The sequence below is a fragment of the Tyto alba genome, unplaced genomic scaffold (genome assembly GCF_018691265.1).
Source record: "Tyto alba isolate M040663 unplaced genomic scaffold, T.alba_DEE_v4.0 Super-Scaffold_1, whole genome shotgun sequence".
NCBI lineage: Eukaryota > Metazoa > Chordata > Aves > Strigiformes > Tytonidae > Tyto > Tyto alba.
In genome coordinates, this window is record NW_024881261.1 from 13,973,950 (window position 1) to 13,993,817 (window position 19,868).

Consider the following 19,868-nt stretch of genomic DNA (forward strand, 5'->3'; position numbering starts at 1 on the left):
AGAAGCAGCTAGATAAGCAGCACAAGTCTGCCTAGCTAGGAGTTACGGTTTCCCGGGATCAACCACACATTGCGGTAAATGAAGCTTGTGAGTGCTGTGATCCAGCATCATCACCAGTCTTGCTTGTTTTAGTGCATCTTTATTATTTAAAATAAATAAATTAAACCCCCAAAATAAACTCACCATGCTTTAAAGCTCAGTCTGACAAGCTCAGCAACATTTTCCCCAATGAGCTGTTGATTTCCTGGAGCATTTTTTACTGCTTCTGTGTTGCTACGTAACAGAAAGGGTAACATCAACATAAAATCCTTTTTCAGAAGGGTAATTAGCAGATTTTTGGTCCGTGCCATGGCCGTTATTACAGTATTTTCTGCCACAGAGTAGGAAGATGTAGGGACACACAGAGGCCAACTCCAGCCACTAGAGATTGGTTTTGGCCTCCTCTTCTTGTAGTAAAAATTTTCCTCTAGGCTTTGATCTGGACTCTTTCTTCAGAGATTCAAATTCTTGTGTTTTCTTCTTTTCTAGGTTTTCTTAAAGCCCTGATTCCAATGTGCTGGCTTTCATGAGAAGTCTAGCAGCCTAGCACACTGCATTCTAGAAATGTGCTTCCCACACCTGTAGACAACATTCCTGGAGATGGTTGAAAGCTCCTGAGGTAACAACCACCCTGCAGCTCAAGCCTGAAATTTGTGCTTTAGAGCTGGAGATCTAGCTAGTGCACATCGACATGGCTATCTGCTTATACCCAGTTGGTGTGTAAAATCACTGTCCTGGGAAGTCCTTCACTCCTTGAGCAAAGGGACAGATCATCCCAAGCTTGGCTAATGAGCACATGAACATGAACTGAGAGTGAACCTCTTGGTCTTGTCCTCTCAGTCTCATCAATATGTAATGGCCTGTCACTTGTAACTGTATTTACAAAAAGAAAAAAAGGAGCTGCCTTTTATTAATTACTGTACCCCACCAATAAAGTTTAGGGTTTGTGCACTGAAAGCCCTGGGTCATAGACCTGGAAACAGTGTGCATATCAGCCATTCCCTCTCACTGCTGCATGGTTAATTACTCTGTGTCATGTGTCTCCCCTTCAACGTTCAATTTCTTCTAAAATCAAAATTCCAAGGAGAAACTTCACCAAAAATGGCTGATTTTTTAACTTAAATGTAGAAAGCAGCACTCTCCATTTCAGGTAGAGGCATTTATAACTTAGTTTTTATTACCACTTTAAAATAAACCCTGAGAAGAGAGGTGAGCTTGTCATGGTGTACTTTGACAGTTTTTCAGCGCATTGAGAATAGCTGAATATGGGGAACTTACACAAAGCAAATCAAGTCTGTCACATGCCAGAAAACCTCCAGTAGCTCTTGGCTTCTGATGCTGTCAGGCCTGTGTGGGAGAGCAAGTGCAAGACTAAACAACTAACACATAGTAGAGAATCTCCACTGCCCTGGTTTAGTAGATGATTGGATGTCAAAGACCTGGGCATTTGTTGTTTAAAAGTTTAGATGGCAGAACCTGACTTAATAATTATGGGGACAAGTCTTAGGCATTTACAATATCTCTTTTGGGGCAAGAACACAATTAACATTTACCTCCTTCTTCTTTACTGCCCAATAAAACTCCTCTTTTGGTCGTTCAAAAATTTCCATAAAGTCACCGTGTAATACTTAAAGGCTTTTCTGGTATATACCTGTGTCTATAAGCCATAAACTCAGAAGTCACAATAACTGTCTATTATTCTGTGTTAGGGCCTCCAGTTCAGCCCCGTAAAGTTGCTGTGACATTGGGCATTGACTGCCACTTCATTTGAAAACTTTAAAACAGCATTTTATATGCTGGAAATTTGGAGATAGATCAAATAGAAGAACACAAGAATGGCAGGTATAATGTTAACTGTGAAACTTCATTTTAGTGAAGGCTTTCAAACATAGGTCAGAGTTCTTTCAGTTTCCCAAAATTCCCCAATCATCCGAGTTCACTGCAGTCCATCATTAGCAACCCTCTCCAAACCCGCTGAGGGGGTACACATCTATCTCAGTTTAGTTCCTTCAGACTGGGGTTGGTTCAGCTGCTTGCTCTCTGCCAGGAGCTCTCTCAGGTGGAGTGTCCTGCCAGTCAGCCCAAGCTGGGTCACATCAGCTCTTAAACAAATGCACTAGCACAGATGTCTGTAGCACGTCTCTCCAATGTGGTGAGCTGCTGTACTTCCTACAGCCTGGTCCTCCTCTCCCTACACAAGTTTCCTCATGACATTTAAGATTGAAATCAGGTTACCTGACTTTTGAGAAAACTCAGAAAGGTCATAAAAAGCTCATGAATGCAGGTCCAGTCTGCATCTCTACTACCCCAGCACAGTGACAGATTTCACTGGACAGGTAACACTTGCACATGCAATAAGCAGCCTTTCTACAGGTACAAGAAAAAGACCTCCTTTTATGCACTGCCTAGATATATAACTGTTATATTGGGCAGTTCTTACAGATTTGTCATGAAACACCCCTGTATCTCACTCCTTCATGGTAACCAGATACATAATTCTGATGTGTGGCTAATACTAAAGATCTGCAGACCTTTGAAAAATTGTTTATTCCACAAAGGAATGCATTTCTGTTTCCCAACTCTGCACAATGTTATTTTGCTACTATGCAAATCAGGGTGATGTTTGTGTTAATACAAATTAGCACTTTTCAAGCATTAAGTCATCCAGAGAGGCAGGCAGGACAGTAAATCCAGGAGAATAATTCACAGCTAATAATTTATCTAATGACTTTTTACCACTCATGGAATATCCACAAGCAAGGACAGAATCTCCTTTATTTCCAGTAGGCAGAAATGTCTATGCTATAAAAAAAAAAGAGAGCAACCTCAGAGAATATTGTGACCTACAGGCATGCTAACATTAATTTGGTCAGGTACCACTAGCAGTCAAGTTGGGAACACTGGTCTCTGCTGAGACTGCTCAGGATTTGCCCACTTCTTGAGCAGACTTCATCCTCTCTGCTCAACTGTGTTATAGTTCTTTGCTTGCAGGTCTATAAGCTAAATCAAGTCTGTCCCTAAGTGCCACTGGCACAGGATCAGATATAGGTCTTGTATTTATCTGAATGGAGTTTGTTCGGAAAGAGGATTTCTCAAAATATTGGTTCAGTGGCTCCAACCAAACATTTGACCTGTTGTACCCCTTCCATGTAAAATTCCAGGCAGTCCTGCCTTTTTCTAAAATGATGATTTCATTATGGCAACATAAACTAGGTTATTTTTAGCCATTTTTCTATGCAGTCAGTGTGTACATGCATATTGGGGGGGAGGGGGTGAAGAAAAGGAGGGTCTATCTCTTCATCTTCTGCCAAATAACTTTTGAATCCATCAAACAACTTTAACAGCTCTGTAGTGAGCTCAGAAACACTCAGCTCTGATAAATTTGAGGCAAGCAGGCAGATGGATAGAGGACAGAGACTCTCATGATGCTGAGAAAGTGCACAAGATCTATTTTAAATGTCTCCAGTGCAGTAAGACACAGTTGGTACTCATGCCCTCCTAGACCTGAAAAAATAAGCTATGAGGAAACAGGATTGTATTACTTCTGCTACTCTCAAAATGATCTGCACGACTTTATAGCAGAGCCTCAGGAAGAGAAAGGAGAGAAGCAGATATTCCTATCGTATCTACCGAACAAGTCTGGTCCTAAAAAGAAATCCGAACAAGCCCATGCTGTGGATCAATTAATGTTACAGTGTTCTGCAAAATAAACTTTACTTTCTAGCTATGTTACATTTAGGTGTGTCATCTTGGACTCCTCACCTGCTAGAAGCAAAACCTCTGGCTGCAGAGGCTTGAGGGAGTCTACAGAGCGAAGCTTTTCAGTCATAGTTTGCAGAGGTGCTGCCTTTGAATACAGGCACTGAGTTTTTAACTAATTATGAATTGGTCTAGCTAGAACCAGAGCTTATCCAAACTTTTAGAGGGGAAAAAAAAAAAAAATCAGCAATTTCTGTCTTGAAGGGGGGTATCTTAGCTTTATTGATCTGCTCCAAGATGGAAGTGCAGGAGGTGATGAGGCAAAACATTTAAAATCAGCCCTCACACTTAAGCATTTGACTGCTTGTAAAATGTCTGACTGCGGCACTGTTATAAAAATTGTTCACCACAATGAAGACTAAAACCCCAAAGAAGTTCTTAAAAGTGTCTTAGGTACTCTGCAGAAAAAAAAAGAGAGTCAATTTTAGGTGAGAAACAATCTTCAAATCCACAAACAGACCCACAGCCATTAACAGTTTCAACTCAAAGACTTAATCGTGTAGAGAGCCAAGATTAAATTTATGTCTGTATTGTGCTGCTTTCCAGAAGTGCCACGGTACTCATAATGTCATTGGAAATCCAATTAGGCACCTTTCTACAGACAGTCTAACATCCAGGATCCACCACAGTGCAATACAGGCCCAGCGGGCAGAGCTAGGCAGAACCAGGATCAGTAAACCACATTGTTCACAGCCTGACTCATCAGTCACTTCATCTCCCCAGGTGCATCAAGGAAGAAATTTGTTACATTGCTCTTAACCTTCAGTCTTGCTCTCTAGCCCTCTGCTGGGAATCAAATAGCACAGAGGGATTTCCCACATCCACAGGGAGATAGTACTTTGCTCGTTAATATGTTCCGGGTCCCATCCCTGCCAGCTTGCACCAGGCAGGGCAGGGCAGCCCCAGACAGTTCCTGTGCCCGTAAGCACAAGTGATGCATAGCGGCTCTGCCGGGCCTCCGTCACACAGGCGTTCCCACGGGACAAGAGGCCTTCTGTGCTGTCAGCACAACAGTCCTGCCCGTTCAGTTCACCTTCAGGGTTATCACATCATGTCAGTATTATGAAACTCCCGTATGCAAAACTAGAGAAAAGCAAGGCTTATTCACATGCAGGTTTCTACCAATGGCCCCACACCGACTCTCTTGCCAGGGCCACACCTGGCACAGCTTTGGAGGTGAAAACTTTGATCCAGAGCAGAGATACACCAGCACAACACAGCCAAGCTACATAGAGCACATGAAAAGGAATTGAGAGGCACCATGCCTGTGGGTTTGAAGGCACAGGTTTTATCAGAGCTGTCATCCCACAAGGAAAAACAGCTGATTAATCACCATGCCTTAGCTATTATGAGTAAGAGGAGGCAGACTCTGCTTCCAAGCCTAAACAGGCACAGAAAAGAACTGTGCAATCAATGTATGGGAAAAAAAATACAGCCACACTGACTTGTGGGTTGGCCCAGAGTGCATTCTTGCTGAGAGCTCCCTTCTGAGGATGGTTTGAGTGACAGGAGGAAAGGCACAAAAGCATCCTTTGGGGAAATGGGACTATATGCAGAGAGCTGCAGGAAGGACAGTAATAAGCCATAATGTCTCACTGTTGGTCTTCACTGATTCTTCAGGCGGTCTGAAGTTGACAGCTTTTTTCTCCCTTTCCTTCAGCCCTCCTGTGCCTTTGCTGTGCAGCCACATAGGTGACTCACACAAATGGTTTGCAGCTTACAGGAAATACAGCTCCCGACCCAGCTTGTCGTTGTTCAGTGCCCCTTTTCTTGGCTCCATTTCCCCTGGAGATACAGCTTTTTCCATCAACTTTGCCAAGAGTGGTGGTTCTAAGACGCAAACCTGCAGCACGTGCTGTAATTCTCACAGACTGCCTCCTGCACATCAGATCAGAAGATGGCCGTGAAAGGCACAGAAGCGGCTAAGTCCCTTAATAGCAGCTGCCTTCCACATGGACTCAGATACAGCATCACTGCACACTGCTAAACAGATATCACACTCCACCCCAGACAAGTTTTAAAATTCCTGTTTTAGCAAATCAAAGTGTTTTAAGAAGAAAAAATCCTAACAGCGTCAAATGACATTACTAATTTAGTCAGATAAATCAGCAACTGCCATCACTGTTGGCTTTGGACCAGCAGTAGAAAAGGCCACTTGATCCTGTAGAAATTGGGATTGATTTAGTAAAATTGCATCTGATCTCATGGCTCTGAAGAGACTGCGCTTTCATCAGCCATTCCCAAGTGAAATCAATGCTTAAGGAACAGAGTGGTAAAATAATAAGGACACTAGCAGAGAAAGGAGAGAGGATAAGAAACAACCAGTTCTCAAACCCTGATGATGCAGGCGAACATGACAGATGCCACAACAGGGGAAAGCAGGCCCAGATGATGTAACAGTGTGCTGACACCACATGCCTAGCACATGCACTCACCTCTTATGTGCAGGACAGATAGCTGTTATATGAAATATGGCAAGAGCTGAAATTTCCTTTTCTCTTCCTTTTTAATTGATTTTTAAAAGCAACAAAGCCACAGACATCTGTATGGAGTTCATACAAGTGTGTTGGGTGTCCCTAGTATGTGACATCTGAGACTTTTCAAAGCAGTATCTCCATTTCCAGCACAAGAACCACAGACCCTTCTAACACCTCCCTGGACAGATTCTTCTCAATAGTTTCCCCAAGCAAGGGCCTTCTGTCACAGCCACAGTCCTATTCACCCAAGTTCCCACTCAACTTACCCAAAACTCAAACCTTCCCAGACCTGAAAGCCTGGGATCCCCATCCTTCCCTCCATTGTGGCTCCCTTCCACCTTGCTCTTAGCTTCAATGTAAGGGATCCTAAAATCATAACAACACAAGTATGGATCACGCCTTGCATTATGGTACTAACAATCACCTCAAGGACATTGCTAAAGATGCTACAAATGCAGGACAGAATGAGGCCCAATGCCTTGCTAATCTGAAGTATCTATCCATCCTGCTCCTAAACTCACTATTTTTACAAGACAGACTCCATCCTTTTTTGCTTGACACCAAATTTATTTTTTTAACCTGTGCTGAGCAGCTATATTTAGTGTCACGATAACAGGAAACAAACAAAAAAAATCAACACAGTTTTCAAAAGCAATAGCACCACCACCAGCTTTCAAGGGCAAGATATGGAGTAGAAGGTAAGTAAATACAGTGCTTGCTGTACAATCTGATCCACAGAAGTTTTTAAGGAGAGCTCTGACCAAAAGGCAGAGCTGTTCATCTGCTTGATCCTTTCATTATTGACTTCCATCTTTTTCCTCTGTTGACCAAAACTGAAGATACGTGTTTTCTTTTCGTGGCATCTTTAAACTAATATGATGTATCCTTTACACTCATCCACCATGAAAGAAGAGCGCCAGTCCACTCCACATAACTTTTCCTTTCCTTTGAAGACTGGGCCAAAGTGTTGCATATTCATTACCACATTAAAAACACTTTGCCCGAGGCCTGCATTTCTTGGTGTGCTCTAATGAGTTCAGGACCCCAGCTGTCTGCCTGGGGATTTGGAACACTGATATTTAATAGTAAATTATAAGGCAGAATATTTCATTTTACTTTTTTTGCTGAAGTAGCATATTTGTAATGGTATACTCTACAGCCACTAAATAAAGATGGGGAAAGCACATCTTTCTGTTATACAACACAGTCCCTGGGTTACCATGGTCTTGGATGCCAGTCTCTGTTTTTAACTCATTATTGGATTTCTCTAATGTCACATCTCCCACTAGTGTTCAATAATACACTGGAGAAAATTGCAATATATTCCTAGCATGTTTATAGAAGCCAACTCGGAGCCTACTATACTAACAGCTTTAACAAGCCCTACACAAAGCAGAGCAGCTAATAAAACCAAAATGTTCTGCAGTTAATCCCTGGAAATTTGCCACTGAGATCCCACCAACACCATTTCACAGATAGTGGCTTCATCAAGCTCAAACCCTGCTTTCATCTAATGAAATGGCCTAGATCCATGTTCTGACAACACACCTCACAGCTTTAGGTTTCCTCTGGGCTCTCTAATGACAATCTACAAATCTTGTAGAGCATCAGATCTGGACTGGGAAATTTTTTAAAGGAACAGCAGAGTAATTAATATTTCTCTAAGTAGTGCCAGATGTGTTTAAAAACCAAAGATAAACAGGAGGGGAAAAGCTGCATCATTTGAATTAGAGCTAGTAAGAGTATAAACAATCCCCTCCAATAGCCACAAGCTGACAGACCAAGCTCCTGCTAATTCTTTTTCCTCATCAAATCTGTCTTTCATATCTGCTTTCCTACTTGAAGTTACACAAGCATGCACCTCCTCAGTGTTAGTGTGCTAGGGTGGAACACATTAAAGGTAAGAAAGGATTAGTTCCGTTTTCCTTCAGAAAAGCTCCAAGACACTCAGTGCCTATATTACCAGGAAAACCATGAACCACTACGTTCTGCTATGCTACCTTACCTCATTGCAGTGGGAGACAGATAGGAACAGTCTTGTGTATCTCATGACAACTGCCTCAGCACCACAGGAACCACAGTCCTGTCCCTGAACATAACTGCTTTGCCTTGGTTCTTTCTGCATGCTTATTCCCTGGAATTATGGATAGTTTGGGCTGTTAGTGGTCTGACAGAGAAAGACATAGACAGCTGAGCAACATCTGAATGTGTCATAGTTCTTTTAACCCCTTATGTGGAGATAAAAAAAATAAGGAAAAAAAAGAAAAAAGAGAAAGGAAGAAGTCTTTCCTGTGACTACTTTTGATACAAATAATCTTGTCCCCACTCTGCTATATTAGCATATAGGATAGCTTCAAAAGATGTCCAACTGCAAAGCTCTGATCCTGCCATTTACCTGCTGGAACAGAACATATTAATTCCTTCACCAGCAGCAAGACACCATCAGTACATAATCCTCTGAATGAACTCCTACTTCCATTCTCTGATTTCACCTACATCTTGACATGTATAGCAACACTTTTTGAGTTCTGGAGCAGAACAGAAAATAAATGTCCCTCTGCTCAGGATATGGTTTCTGTTAGCTTTACTCCCTACTCTGGCCTTTAGGATAATTGAGGTTAGGACCTAGAATAAACACGACCCTACTTCAGAATGGCAGAGAAGGATTATAACCACACACTGTCCTAGCACATCTAGCCCAAACTGGAAGCCATTACTAGATGATCCCTACAAACATGACTTCAGCAGGGATAAGTGGATAGAGTTGCAAGTTCAGTGGTTTGGCAGCAGTGCTAAGAGGATGACAGTTTGTACTAAGTAATCACATCTTAACTTCAGAGAGCACGCTATCTGTTTTAGCCTTTACAGTGCCTCTCTCCTCTCTGTACAGCCAGTCCAGTGCCTAACAGCTGCCTGGAAAAAGGAAGGAAAAACTGTTTAAAGACAACATCGTTTGCTTTTTATTTATTTTCAGGACACCAGTATTACAATTTTTAAGCCAAGTAACAGGGTCAGTTCAGGGACTTCCCACCAGCAGTGCCTGCAAAGAGGCCAGAGATAACTGAACATCACCTCCGAGCAAAGCCAACATTTTTCTTTATGCAATATACATGGCCAACAATGACTTTCCATCTCCTGCCTGAAGCCAGCACATCCTCCTCCTCACAGGAAGGAGTAGAGTTCACAGAAGATGTCTCAGCGCAGATTTACTCCCCATTATGAGATGCGACCACACAAGAGCCCACACCATATTACACTAGAACCCCACAGCTCACACTGAAAAGAAGCACTGACACTTCAGCAAGCATGTCTACTGGCACCTCAGAGCCCATAATCACATGCCTCAGGGCTGTTCTTCAAATAGAGCTGGAGGTAACCTTTGAATGTCTGTGGGTCAGTCATTGTAGCCTTTACAGCAGGGTCCTCCTTCATGGCCTCCATCCAGCATTGGAGCTTTGGGGTGTGACTCAGAGCGCTACAGGAAAAGGAAAGAGACTGAGTAACACAAATGGGAAACTTGGAGGGCATCAAGGAAGCAAAACAGCTTGAGCAGTTCTGTTTTAACACTTGTTTTGCTTTCTCCCTCCCAGTATAATATTCAGCTCAGAGCAAGTGATAGAAATACATATCAGATCATAGAAGACAGACTAGCATTTGCAAAGTGAAAAAGTTGTTACAGAGCTTGTGCACTCTGCAAAGCTGAACAAAAGCACAAGCGAGCACTTATTGTGCAATATATCAGCATATTTTTGCTTACATTATCCCTGCTGCAAGAGACATTTCTTATTTATCATCTGCTGAGTACAGAGCAGAGGCCTGTGCACCACTGCCTCCCTCTGGAATGCTTTGTTAATGGTGATTCTTGAAGCAAATGCTGTGCACAGTGGTTGAGTCCTCCTCCACAACCCACGAACCTCTTCTCTCTTGCATACAAAGACAAGCTGTGCATTTTGAACTACCCCACAGCCCAGCAGCAAAAAATGCAGATGCAGTCTATTGAGAACTAAGGGTTCAACTAACAGACTAAATCCACAAACCCACTTAGACACATTTGAAGAAAAAACCAAAACACCACTATGTGGCAAACTGAAAGCTTAACAGTGTAAATTGTTATTTTCATTCTCTCCTGGTGGATTGAACCAAGTACTTTGCATTACAATTTCCAGCTCTCAAGTTTAGTTAATATATAACTTCTCCAGGTAACTCCTAGCCCTTACCCAGAAAGCATCTTTTCTTAACATACAATGGCTCAGACCCTCAGTCATTCAAATACGTTAATGACTCTAGACCTATGCTCCTATATTGCTTGTAGTATTTCCCCTTTCAATCAAGGACCACACAGGAGACAAAGTAGGTTAGCAACCCATCAGCAAAGCCCTCATTTTACAATGCCCAAAGTTTCAATGCTAAGGATTCCCTGTAGCTGTCTTGTTCAAGAATGATTCACACACCAGGACCAATAATGGTTCAATCACTCTCCTTTGTCAACCTAGGATTTCCAAAGAGGATCAGAAGACTGCATTTCAAGTTTTGGAGCAAATAATTTTAACCTAGGTCTTCATATTTCCATCCTCTTCGAATAAAGACCATTTTCATCTATGATGTTAGGGATGGAAAGTCCTGTATTTTGACCACTTCTTCCAGATCTGTCAAAATTATTTGGTAGGAAACCAGACCTAGTGAACAAAAGCTTGTTTACAGATGATCCCTGAAAAACTCATGTCTCTTGAGAAGGTGCTTCCCCCAAACTGTAACACAATACAAACTTTATTCAGCAGCCCCCAAGCGTAGCCCATTGCTGCAGAGTGTACGCAAAGAATATTTATACTGAGGCACTTCAGTACACATTAATGGCTAGGCAAGGTACTCACTCCTTCAGCTGGAATGGTTCCAGACGTTCAAACCATGGCCAGATCATGTAGTCAAGCATAGAGATCGAGTCCCCACCATAAAACACAGTGTTGCGTTTGGACAGAATCTGTGAGGGGCAAGAGATGACAATTGCTCTCAGAAGGAAAACTACCCACAACAGAACACTACAGTAACGAAAAGCCCACTTCATAGTAGAATACAGGCATACTGAGAGGGTCAGACAGCAAATAATGGAGATACAGCACATTTCTCCTGTGCATGCAATATCTGAGTAGTCTGAGCTAGTCAGTAAAGCAGCTGTAGTATCAAGCTTAAATATTTCATACACCATCAAGTCCAGCTCTTCTCCAGAAGTTCAAAAAATATCACAAAATATTAATCATTAGTGAGCTGCAGCTTGGGCACAAACAAAAAGGAATTTAGCTCTCAGTCTGTCAGTTTGTGATTTCTTACGTGTCAAAAAGCATTAATTGCACAGACTGATCAAGCATAACAATGCACAGGCATTTCTTGAGCAATAATTCCACCTAAATTTAACACCCAGGTAAACTAGAACACCATTTTAGCAGGGACTCTTTTCTCATGAAACTTGAGGCCAAGTGGCGTCAGGAAAGCATTTATAACATTACATCTAGAACTGGATTTGATTCCAGGTGCAAAGGGAACAGGAAGCAAGTGTAAAATCCATGTACACCAGAAAGATTCCCTACAGCTCAGCACAGAAAGCACAGTCACAAAGAATACTGCAAGTTCTCCTGTTACATTTATGTTTCTGATACATTTCAAGTGCCATGGTCATTCAAGTTTAACATGGTTTAAGGAACCTCCAGAGCTTGGTGTCTTCTTTCATAAGACTAGTCCCTCTGTTTTCAGGTACTTTGGCATTTTCAAGGTGGAACTCAAGAGACCTTACAATCTCTGCCTTTTTGGACACACAACACTATATTCCTATGGCATTTACTCCCTGTCCCCCAACCCCCACGTTCTAGTAGAAATTTTAAAGCAGTCCTCCAGGAAGCATCAAGCTGTTTGAATTACCAGGTATCTGGCAGAATACAACCCAGCAGTTGCACAGTTGCAGAAATGGGAACACAGCTCCCTCTGTCGGGTAGCAGCAAACGAGCTACAGAAGTGTTTCAAACCACTTCCCTTCTTGAGTATCTCTTGCGACAGGCCAAGAGAAGTTTGCATGGCTCGCTCCCTTCCTCCCACCCTCAGCTGACCTTCAGCTGCTGCTGCGAAATCCTTCAGGGTATAGTACAATAGAGAGAATGAAGGAGCAGCAAGTGTTTCACAGCATTAATAAAGCAGGAAGATGGTTAATTCTTCCTTAATGTTGAATAGATCTGCATTTCAGGGAAGTGAAACACATATGGCTTCCCCCAAGAACTCTTTTGTCATCTGCACTACTCCAGCATCAGCCTGGTAAGACAGACAAGACTACTCTGAAAACAATTTTACTTTGGCAACTCAAGGGGATGAGTAAGCAGAATGCACAGGACTTTGGAGAATTAGGAAAGTACTTTACACCTGAAGAGAAACACTCTGGAAGAATGCTGCTTGATCGAGACAGATGAGCATTACTTGTGGTTGCTAAAAACACAAAAGAATGAGTTCATGATAAAGGCAAGTCTGACAGTTGTTTGGACTAGCCAAGAACCACTACTGACACTAAATCAGGATTGTGAATTTGCCAATACAGCATTCAAAGCCACATGGCACTTCCTGGATCTCTGCTGAAGTTGCATTACACCTTGTGTAGCAGAACACTGCCCAGGGCTGGATTTCTGCAAGGGACAGATTACATTCTGCTTCTCCCCCTGCAAAGATAAACTCTTAAACAAAAAATGATTGTATGTCATCACCCATATATCTGCACTGAATTCAGCAGAGCTACAGCACAAATGGTTTTCACCAGCTCGCATTCCTCAGCCCTTGCTCTCAGAGTATGCTGCAAGGCCTCATTGCATTTAAAGCACAACAAAGATATCCAAGACAACAGCAGTCAGCTAGAACTCAAAAACCACTCCACAAGTCCACACAGCCTTCATCATACAGATGAAGTTTAGGTTAGCTACTTGGAATTTAAAGGTGCTGGTGTATATCCTAGGCTGGGGGGAGTAAATTGAAAGATTGTTCATTGCTGTAAATACCAGCTGAACGAGAAGAAATCCAACTCCAAAAGCCAAAGCACAAAAGAAAAAAGGATCATACAGTGACTGCCAACCTACTCATTATCATTAAATACTTTTACCTCTTCAAATTTGCCAAACTTCTCAGCAATCTCTGCTTTCAGCACTGCGGTGTCCTGTCCATCTCTGACTGCCACAAAATACTTGAAAACTATGGGTGTTATCTATACAAAGGAAAGGATAAAATTTTTAATGTTTCTATTACAATAATAGAAGTCACTCAGAGCTTAAGATGTTAAGATACTAGATACAAGTTAAATCTTAAAGATTTAACTTTAAAGAGTTGAAGTCCATTAACAAAAATCTTTTCTACTTCAGAAAAGGCAAGCAAAGGCTTAAAGGAAGAACAAATGCAAAAACTAATAAACTTTAGTCTTGTAATAAGAGGAGAACAATGAAAGAAGAGCATGTTTCCCACTTGCATGCGCTACCAAAAAAGTAGCAATAAAAGTGGCAAAGTGCAGAGTGGTACTGTTTTCCCAGCTACACAGTTCTGAAATCTAAATGCACTTTAATTATCAGCATTTAAGGTACCTTAAGAAAGAGATGCAGCCCAGGATATGCAGACTTCCACAAACTTGTGCATTTTCTAATTTAGTAATTGCCAGATAAATTAGCATATGGCACCAGGAAGTTGCCCAGTGGCCAAGCTTAACTAAATTACATTCTTAGAAGCTCACAGACAAACATTTTTCTAAGATCTTGTCATTCATACAACCAGCATTCAGTGAACATTTCATTTCTTGCAACATGCCTCCCTGTAACCCTCTTCCCATCATGCCTATTCAGAAAGGCTCATTGTAAATATATCCTCCCTTCTAACCCCCTCCTTTGTCCACATCTCTGCATCTTCTCTTGCTTCCTCATATCCAAGCTGACTTCTTTCACTTCCTAGAACACATGCTTGTACTTGTTGCTTCCAGTCAGCCACAATGCCCACCTCCAACCCCTACTGAGAGCCAAAACCAGTTTCCTTCTACATGTCCCATGTTTACAGCCACCTGCCATCTCTTGTCCATGGTTGTAGGCTCTCTCAGTCAGGCACTCTTCACATTCTGCATTCATACAGTACTTCCTACAGAAAGACTTATTAAAAAACAGTAATTGTCACTGCCTAGGTCTCAAGAATTCAGCTGGTTTAGTCTACTAATCTTTGGTCTATTGTAGGATGCTCAAAATCCTGCCTCAGTCATACACACTTTCAATAGCTTGGCTGTCTTCCTGCATCCATCCTTGCACATAAAACCTGGGACCAATTCAGGCACAAGGTGGTTTGTGTGTGCTCGTAGCAAGAGACTCCAAATAACCCCTCCGGTTATTTAAATGTTTTTCCCAGACATAAAACCTGCCTTAAAGGATTAAAGCAGCATTGGCAACAGAGCTGCAGTTTTTGGTGCTATGGTAAAGTAAGAAACACAATCCTACCCTGAGCACACAGTACCTTTGAGAAGTGTTCCAAGAGCATCTTCTGAAAGGCTCGCTCATATGGGTCTGAAGGCATCAACTTCTTCCCCGGAAATGCTTCATCCAAATATTCACAAGTAATCGGGGACTCATATATCAGCTGGCCCTTGCTGGTCTCCAGAACAGGAACCAGCCCAAAGGGGTTCTTCTCAAAGAACCAGTCAGGTTTGTTCTTCAGATTGATGTTGATTACTTCATGGCTAAAAAACCAAAGGAAGAAAGACCCAAACAGGCTCAATTCTGCTACAGTCCACTCCATACCATGGTGAAATCCAGTCACTGCACCTCAACAGCTACAGTACTTGAGAGGCTGAATCCTTGTTCCCCTGCTCTCCCTTGTCTTCCTTGAAGTCCTTTGCAGGACTATCCATTTGACACTTACAAATACTGCCAGAGGGCACTTCCCTTTGCTGGAGAAAATGCTGACTTACAATGAGTTCTTTCTTAAACTAATAAAAGACACATGAACCTTCTGCAAGCACACAACATGCAGCCCTTATAGTCATGCTAAAAACAAAGGTCAGGCTCAGAATGCAGCACACTTACCACATGCAGGTTCAGAGGCATCCTGAGAAAGAAGCACTTGATTGCAAATAAGCTATACTCCAATTAAGAAATGCAGATGAACTTTAATGTGACTTCACACCAAAGAGCAAATCAGGAGAGCACCCCACCTACTGCCTCACATAGAATAGATGTTTAGGGTAAAGGCAAACAGATATTGATAAAAAAATATACATGGGAAATATGTCTGTTATGTCAACAAATCGTAAGTCATATGGTGTGTTATATGTATGAGAAAATTCCTAGTGAGCCCAAAGGTCTGCTAAACACAGCTGAACCTTCAAAACAACTAAAAGGTTACCAGAAGGCAACTACAACATTTAAGTAGCTGTAAAACCCCTCCAAAGTCACTATACTAAAACAAACCTCCCAGCCCCAAAATTAGTCCAGAGACACTAAATAAAGACAGAATTAAATCAACCTGGAAGTTTTTTTTAAAAAAACAAACCCAACTCTGCGGAGCCGCGGACGAATGACACGCCGAGATGGGTTCAGTGTGGAAGATAGAGCATCAATCAACGTGTGTCTTTATTGGTCCAGGGTACATATATTTATACAGACAATGATAATTATTATGCCTACTAGTCACTAGCTGATTGGCTTAAGCTCTAAAGGTCGTATTCAGACGGTCCATCTACTTGCAGTTAGCTTACAGCACAAGTTTCTCATAACTCTAAGTTTCTCATGCTACTATTTCTGATTCCTATTGACTTGTTTTCAATACACAACAGTACCATAACACAATGTTTCTCAGACCACCGTTACCATAACACTGTGTTTCTCAGACCACTATTCCTAATTCCCCTTAACCTGTTTTCGACACACCACGGTATACAGGGCTGAAGCGTCCTTGACATTCTTCATGTATCAGCAGCTGCAGGCAAACCCTAGTGAGGCCCAGCATCAGCAGCTAGAGCAGGCTCTGATCATACAATTGCTCGGTGGGCTCAGGACCCTTGTCTCTGAGCCATTCTCCAACAAACTCATCTTGCTATCAGGAGAACTGAGTGGTAAGCATTCACTCCACTAACATGAACTCCCAGCCCTGTGCTTGTTGACAAACTGTTGGCAGGCCTGGGACTTGGCAGGAATCAGAAAAAGGTGGAAAAACCTGTTACATTGAAGCTGTAAACTGAGGGAAGCGTTATTACCCATTGAAAAACACTGAAATTACACAGCTATCTTGAAAAGGAAACAAACGCAAGTACTGAATGCCATGATCTTTCTACAGCACAGGAATGAGAAGATACCATGGGAGCACAGTACATTTCCCCTTTTAAAAAGGGCCACTCACACACTCCTGTGTTTTGCTAAGCAGTAACATAACAAAAACACTAAGTATTCACGTCTCCCAGAACTTTCACTGCAGCGTACGTCAAAATCAAACAACAACATACGTTAATGCTCTACTCACATTTACCCAGGACAAGCTCAAATGCTATTATTGCAAACATTCAGGATGACAGGTGAGAAAAAAAAAAAAACAAAATCAGCTTGGGGATCCCCTACGGATTTACTTTGGGCCTTTACATAACTGATTTCAGGCACAGCCTACTTATTCCTCACTTCAGCAAAACCGCTCCCCCAGAAAAACCGTCGCAAGAAGCTCAAGCTGTAATAGCAGCCATCGAAACCCTTTTTCATCGTGTTGTTTCGAGGGTGTTTAGTTAGAGCCCTGACAGACCGTCCCGGCAGCTCGGGCGGGGCCGCGCACGCCTCACCTGATGCCCTTGGCGCGGAGGACGAGGCGCGTCCTCTGGGCGAAGGGGCAGAACCGCATGCTGTAGAGCCGGATCACCCCCTCGGGCACAGGCCCCGGGGCCGCGCTGCCTGAGGAGAGAGGAGAGAGGAGATCGTTACCGCCGTTAACTCGCCCTGGCCGAGGCGAAGCGGCCGCCTCCCCGCCCGCCGAGCCCAGCGCTTACCCTTCCCCAGGCTCCGGGAGTGATCACCCGCCATCGTTATCTGTCCTGCCCTGCCGTGCCGTGCACCGCCGCCCCCGCCCAGCCCAGCCGCCGGCCCCGCCCGCGGGGAGGGCGGGAACCGCCGCCCCTCAGCGGGGCGCTGCCGGGGGCCGGGGCTGCATGACGGGCGGCCTCCCGCCCCCGGGGGGTGTCGGCGCCCCGCCTCGGGTGGCTGGCCCCCACGGAGCGGGCAAAGCTGGGGTTCGGGGAGGAGGAGCGTCTTGCACCCTTCTGGTCCCTCCTCGGGCTGGCCGTCCTTCCCCCCCCCCCCCCCCCGCACACTGGGGGTGCTGACCCGCTCGGTGGGACAGGCACTAACTATTAAGCTGCGCTTAGTGCTGTCTTCATCGCCACAGTACAGCCCACCCCAGCTGGCACCCCCATTTAAATGGGAAACTTACGGCAAAACTCCACCCCATATACCAGTTTGGTTTTTTTGGGTTTTTTTTTTTTTGTTTTTTTTTTTTTTTTTTTTTAAGTGGCACCTCCAGCAGCTGGGGAGGCACCAGGCTTCCCTCACTGCCTCTTCCCTGGACAGGGCCTTGTTCTGCCACAGCAGCATCACCCTTCAAAATCCAATCCCACCTTGGGAATAACAAGAAGGGTTTCTCTCTCCTGCAGCTATTCTGCTTCTTGATGAAATCCCAAGAAAAGACAACAGATAACAGATAAGAGGGCACAGCAAATGTTAGATTTAATTTAATCACTACCTTGCAATCATAGAAGGATTCATGCTTGCTTCTGCAAACGTGACCTGTGGGAGCATCAGTATGCGCATAGAGCAAAAGAGAGAACCAAAGCATGGACTGAAGTTCTTTTTATCCCTTTTGCTTCCTCTTCAGCTGAGGTGAGGGCATCAGGGCCTTCCTTTGACCAGCTTTTACTGGGGTATAATAGTAGAAATGGAGGAGCTTTCCTCTTAATGCATTTCACACAGTGCCCAAATTGGTCTATGGTCCAGCAGTAAAATGCTTCCTTTTCTGGGGATCCACACCCTTCCACCCAACCTGAACAGCTCTGACCTGAAGTACTAGGAAACGGCACGTTTGTAGGCCCCAGAGAGCTGGGGCAGCCATTACTGAGAGAGGGAATGTCCTGGCCCTCCTGGAGACCAACATGTCTCCATCAAACCCTCAGGGCTAATAGAGGAACTGGAGCGTCTCCAGTCTCATCAGTGCATCCTTGTTTGCACAGTGGCAAAGTTTCGCCTGTTGGCGACTTCTGGTTTGGTTTTGTCACTGGAGTTGGGCCTCAGACATCATGTCACAAAGACCAGTATTTTCTGTGGTGATCTCTCCTGCAAACAAACACTGAGGTGGCCACTAGTAAAGTGATCATGAACCTGACACCATTATCCATTTCAATAGAACAACAACATGATTCATTGCTGTTTGATTATGTAATTAATAAGCAGCTCAGCAGTGAAAGGGAGCAATAATTCGTTGCACAAGCCTGCCATGCCCTAGGCAAACAGAAGCTGTACATAAAACGTCCATTGCCAACAAAATAATTTCTCCTGTTATTAAAAAAAAAAATGTGTTAGAGGACCTATTTCTCATCCTTTGAGTGCCTGCCCTTAGGAAAGATTCAGCAAAATTTTGGGTCATGAAAAAAGGGAAAATTCATTTGAAGTGTCTTTTAGCAATTAAGAGCAGCACAGGCGGTCTGCTAACTCACAGCCCAGAGACAGGCACATAGGAGCTCAAAACAGCATCACAAGATCTACCTGCTACAATAGCCCCCCAAAGGCACTGTGGAAAGATAAACCCATTCCCTCACCCTGTCTTGGTTTTCTGTGGCATACAGAGCACCTGCTGAGACAAGAGGTAAGGTACAGCTTGTCCTGCTGCCTCTGGACAGGAATGCCACTCTCCATCATGGCTCCATGGAGCTGTGAGTGCACAGCAGTATCACAAAACTGCACACTGCCACTGTATGGCTAAGTAATAATGAACTAACGCAAGCAAGCAAGCCACTATAAATAACATTTCTTCCTTTAGGAAAGGGAGAAGGAGATGTTATTGCTAATTCTGCTTTTAAAATACTTGGATACTTTTACTGTGTTCCCACGCCAAAAGCTGTTAAGTATGTAGAGAAAGACTGTAGCTGTACTTTTTCTTTCCAGTGGTCAGCTGCTCCCCAGCTTGAAGCTTCAGGGGCGCTGTCTTACGCATCCTGAGAAGAACTGCTCGTGAAAGGGAAAATAAGAGAAGCGATGGGATAACAGGTACTGCTGTCTCAACAAGAGACAGGCCAGGTGCTGCCAGAACGGGAGCAGGGAGTGGGCGGCTGCAGCAAGGACCCGAGGGGAGACACCCGCGGTCATTCCCCCCGGCTGACTCACTCCTACACAAAACTGCGCTTACCCGGCTTAAAGGCCACAGACACCGGTGACTCAGGGGCAGAACTGCCCCACTAGGCACGGGTCGGTGCCTGCGTGGGAGCGGCCGGCTGTGTGACGGAGAGGTCGCTCATCACTTCGTCCGGAGGGTTCTCCTCCCCCAGGGCGGGAGGCGCACATGCTCCTTTCCCGCGGG

The 19,868-nt window shown here is 43.8% G+C and overlaps 1 protein-coding gene across 2 annotated transcripts; it reads right to left on the reverse strand.

The window, feature by feature from the left end:
* Window positions 1-9,211: 9,211 nt before the first annotated feature.
* On the reverse strand, window positions 9,212-19,832 carry GSTO1 (glutathione S-transferase omega 1). 2 transcript variants are annotated; one of them, XM_032988543.2, is made up of 6 exons: window positions 19,698-19,832; window positions 17,089-17,197; window positions 14,781-15,003; window positions 13,402-13,503; window positions 11,147-11,253; window positions 9,212-9,750 (listed from the first exon to the last, which is right to left on the reverse strand). In XM_032988543.2, the coding sequence occupies exons 2-6, from the start codon at window positions 17,145-17,147 to the stop codon at window positions 9,597-9,599; spliced, it is 645 nt and encodes a 214-aa protein (XP_032844434.1). In that variant the 5' UTR covers window positions 17,148-17,197; window positions 19,698-19,832; the 3' UTR covers window positions 9,212-9,596. The 2 variants fall into 2 exon arrangements, with proteins under 2 accessions (XP_032844434.1, XP_032844433.1); XM_032988542.2 differs by lacking the exon at window positions 19,698-19,832 and adding an exon at window positions 17,293-17,405.
* Window positions 19,833-19,868: the final 36 nt, after the last annotated feature.